The following is a 4,369-nucleotide window of genomic DNA, read 5'->3' on the forward strand; positions in this document are numbered from 1 at the left end:
ATTTTATCAAATGCTTTCTGGCATCTTGTTAGTTATGTTTTATTAGTTAACAAAACCATGTGTTTTGCTTTGGTTTTTACCTAGCTGTTTAGGACATTATATTGATAGATTTTCAAATATTAATTTGAAATTTCATGAATTCATGAAATAAATTATATCACTTTAGTATATAGTTTGGATATACTTATGATTCTTGCATACATATGCATAAGTAATGATGATTCCATAGTTTTAGTCTACCCTTGACAATTTAGAATAACAGACTAGTTTGATAAAATGTTTTTGTAAAATGTTCCAAAATTTTTTCATATTGAAACATGCTATGTAGCACAGAAATTGTTTCTTAAAAGAACAAAATAACTCTCACAACATTCTGCATTCAGTACCTTGAAAAACAAGGCCTCACAACAGGATCCCTATTACCTACTATAGTCTATATGGCATAGTTTGAAATGAATAAATGAATATATGAAAGACCTTACAAGAGATATAAAGTATGGAGTGCTGTGACAGTGCATACAAGGGGCATCCTCCTCACAACAGGAAGTGGGAAAGCTTTCCTTGAAAAGGTAATATCTAAGATAAGAGGGGCCCTTCTAACAAGAAAACACTTTGAACAAAGCATAAAGAACAAAGAGAGTAGTAGTGTAAGGAGACTGATAAACTCAACATGGTCATTGCAGAATATTGAGGGTGACAGGAGTGCCTCTATAATTTCCACGTTAGAAGAATCTAGGAGTAACAATGGGATTGGATGAGGAGCTATAGATTTTGGTTGAAGTTGTATTGTATGGCCAGCACAGTTTTTACATAGTTATTTCTCTGTTAGAATATTTTGTGGGGTTGCTGATGAAGATCATGGAGAAAAAAAAATTTTTTCCTTAACAGTACCACAAGAGGAGAAATGGTGTATGTGAGAAAAAAGGTAACTGAAGCGGTTTGGATAAGCCTACGTGATGGATTGATTCAGTGTTTTTGGTGATGTTACTATTTCCATTTTCTCTTATTTTGACCTAAATTCTGAAAAATGGTGTCCTTTACCTGGGACCTTTTTTGAACAGAAAGAAAAGGAGATGTCCTTCCTTCACCTTTATAGGTATATGGAAATACACATTTAATATTACTATATTACAAAAAGTAAATATAATTATATATCACATATATATGCCATGTTGGAACCATTACTTTTAGGTACTTAACAGATTTTTATCAACTTTAATTCTAATGACAACTTGACAAATAAGTATTGCTTTTTCCTACTTTTCCATTTGAGACTTCAAAATTGAACAAATTACCAAAGTTATATCCAGGTTAAACAATATGGTGATATATAATCTTTTAAATAGAGGCCATCTTCATCAGAAAACAAATTCAAAATTTGCCTTAATTGAAGGCATCCTGATACTCCTAAATTTAAAAGTAGTTCCTCCTAAATCTTATCTGGCACTTTCCATAAGAACTCTTGGAACATTAGTAGCCTTGACTGTGCTGCTGTGTAGATCTAAGATGTTTTGAATTTCTTAAAGCCTTATATCTACCACCAATACAAGTAATATTAATAAAATATCTCTGCCCTTTCTTATTCCTATAAGTGTTCCAAGAGTCAAGCACATTGCTTCAGGATCTTGAGATGAAATCATCCTGGATTTAGACTGAGCTCTAAATACAATGACTGAGGCCCTCATAAGAGAGACACACAGAGGTGAAGCTGCATAAAGACAGAAGCAAAAGGACTTCCCTGGTGGTCCAGCGGCTAAGACTCTGTGCTCCCAGCATAAGGGGCCCAGGTTCGATCCCTGGTCAGGGATCTAGATCCCACATGCTGCAACTGAGTTTGCATACTGCAACTAAAGATCCCGCACTACAACTAAGACCTGGTGCAGCCAAAAAATTAAATAAATATTTTAAAATAAAATACAGAAGCAGAGACGGGAGAGATGTGGTCACACGCTAAGGAACACCAGGCACCGCCAGAAGCTGGAAGGATCCTCCTTTATAGCCATGGCAGGGAGCACGAGCCTGCCAACACCTTTATCTCAGACTTCTGGCTTCCAGACTGTGAGAGAATCCATTTCTTTTGTTTTAAGCTACCAAGGTGGTGGTAATTTGGTTTGGCAGCACTAGGAAATTGATACAGTATGTCTATGCTTCTATATTAAACCTGGGATTTTTTTGTGTTCCCCTAATCCCTCCAAAAACTAATCTGCAACCCGTTGAGGGTGGTGTGGTCCCTGTTAAATATGCTCTTGAGACTATTAAACAAACAAACAAAAAAACAAGAGTCAAGCACAATATTGGAAGTGAAGATGTGCTGAAAATCTATATTATAAATGTAAGTTTTCCTGAGTCATGTCCTTTTATAACCATGAAGGTGAGTGACATGGACACAAAGAAATGGAAAATTACTCAGCTGTGACTGAATTCTTCCTGGTGGGGCTTTCCCAATACCCAGCACTCCAGTTTTGTCTGTTCATGCTCTGCCTCATCAGGTACATGATCATCTTCCTGGAAATAGCCTCCTCATTACCATCAGAATACTGGATTCTTGCCTCCACACTCCCATGTACTTCTTCCTTGGGAACCTCTCATTCTTAGACATGTTACACGTCATCATGCATCCCCCTAATGCTCATTAAAAGCATTGGGTCTGAGAGAAAATTCATCTCTTTCATTGGCTGTGCTCTGCAGATGGTTGTCCCTCTTGGGTTAGGCTCCACTGAGTGTGTCCTCCTGGCTGTGATGGCATATGATCGATATCTGGCCATCTGCAGCCCCATAAGGTACCCCATCATCATGAACAGCGTGCCGTATGTGCACACGGCTACATGGTCTTGGGTCATAGGTTGTCTGACCTCTCTAATACAAACAATTATAACAATGATATTGCCTTTCTGTGATAATAATATTATTAATCATATGACCTGTGAGATCTTGGCCCTTCTTAAACTCATCTGTTCGGATATTACCATCAATGTGATTATCATGACAGTAACAAATATTGTTATACTGGTGATTTCTGTAATATTAATTTTCATCTCTTATGTTTTCATCCTCTCTTCCATCCTGAGAATTAATTCTGCTGAAGGGAGGGGAAAAAAAGCCTTTTCTATACTGTTCAGCCCACCTGACTATGGTCATCTTATTCTATGGTCCAGCCCTTTTTATGTACATGAAGCCCAAGTTAAAGGACACAAACACTTCTGATGAGATAATTGGACTGTCTTATGGAGTGGTAACCCCAATGTTGAACCCCATCATCTACATCTTGAGAAATAAGAAGGTGAAAGAAGCTGTGAAGAAAGTCCTGAGTCAACACTTGCATCTATGGAAAATGTGAAAGGACATGAGGCATATTATATCCTCAGTATGGGACCAGATCAGGTCTTCTGTATTCTGAGATGAAGTCATAGAACCTAGTGTCAAGAAAACTTACCAGCTTGTAAGTCCAAAGATGAGACTCCCATTCTTTTAAACACAGAATGTTCATGTAAACCTTCTGAACAGTCTTGTTGGCAGAGTTTTTAGTTGTTTTCAGCTCAGGCAATTGGGCCCATATAAAACACATGGCTTTTCTCTTCTCTCTCTCCCTTTCTCTTTTCCCTATTTCCTCCTACTTCTTATCCTTTCCCCTCCTCCATCTACTTTCTTCCTCTCCCTTTCTTCCAGGAATGTTTACACTTCCCTACTTTCTGGTTTTCATTTGGTGGCTCAGTGGTAAAGAATCCACCAGCCAAAGCAGGAGACACAGGTTTGATCCCTGGGTCAGAAAGATTCCCTGGAGAAGGAAGTAGCTGCCCACTCCAGGATTCTTGCCTGGGAAGTCCCATGGACAGAGAAGCCTGGCGAGCTACAGTCCATGGGGTCACAAAAGAGTTAGACACAACTTAGCAACTAAACAACAACAACTTTTTCCATCATTCCTCTCTGATAATCTTCATGCTTCTGTATTGCTTAAGCTCTCAACAGCACACTTTGCCCACAAATAACAGACATAAACCACACAAAGTTATAAACTATTGACTATATTCCTTATACTGTATACATCCCTATGACTTGTTTATTTTATAACTTGTACTTTATACCTCTTAATGGTTGTTACTACTCTTATCACCAGGAATATCCTATTGAAGTCATTCTTATCTAATATAATATTGACTTCAATAAAAGAACAGACATAAAATCTCATAAATATCCATATTCAAAAGACCACTCTGTTTAAAATTTTGCTTAGGCTTACAAATAATGTAAAGGGACTATGATCAGTAAGAAAAATAAACCAATATTAAATATTATTGCTCTTGGTATCTATTAGCCATTAACTTCACATGGGTCCTCTTAAGTCCATTTTCCTATTTAGTTCCTGCCCTGC

The 4,369-nt window shown here is 37.4% G+C and overlaps 1 protein-coding gene across 1 annotated transcript; it reads left to right on the forward strand.

The window, feature by feature from the left end:
• Positions 1-2,394: 2,394 nt before the first annotated feature.
• Positions 2,395-3,337, forward strand: LOC128052587 (olfactory receptor 13D1-like). The gene is given in 4 exon segments (XM_052645170.1): positions 2,395-2,503; positions 2,506-2,596; positions 2,598-3,111; positions 3,113-3,337. Coding segments are annotated over 4 exon segments (939 nt in total).
• Positions 3,338-4,369: the final 1,032 nt, after the last annotated feature.

Source organism: Budorcas taxicolor, chromosome 8, assembly GCF_023091745.1.
Source record: "Budorcas taxicolor isolate Tak-1 chromosome 8, Takin1.1, whole genome shotgun sequence".
Lineage (NCBI taxonomy): Eukaryota > Metazoa > Chordata > Mammalia > Artiodactyla > Bovidae > Budorcas > Budorcas taxicolor.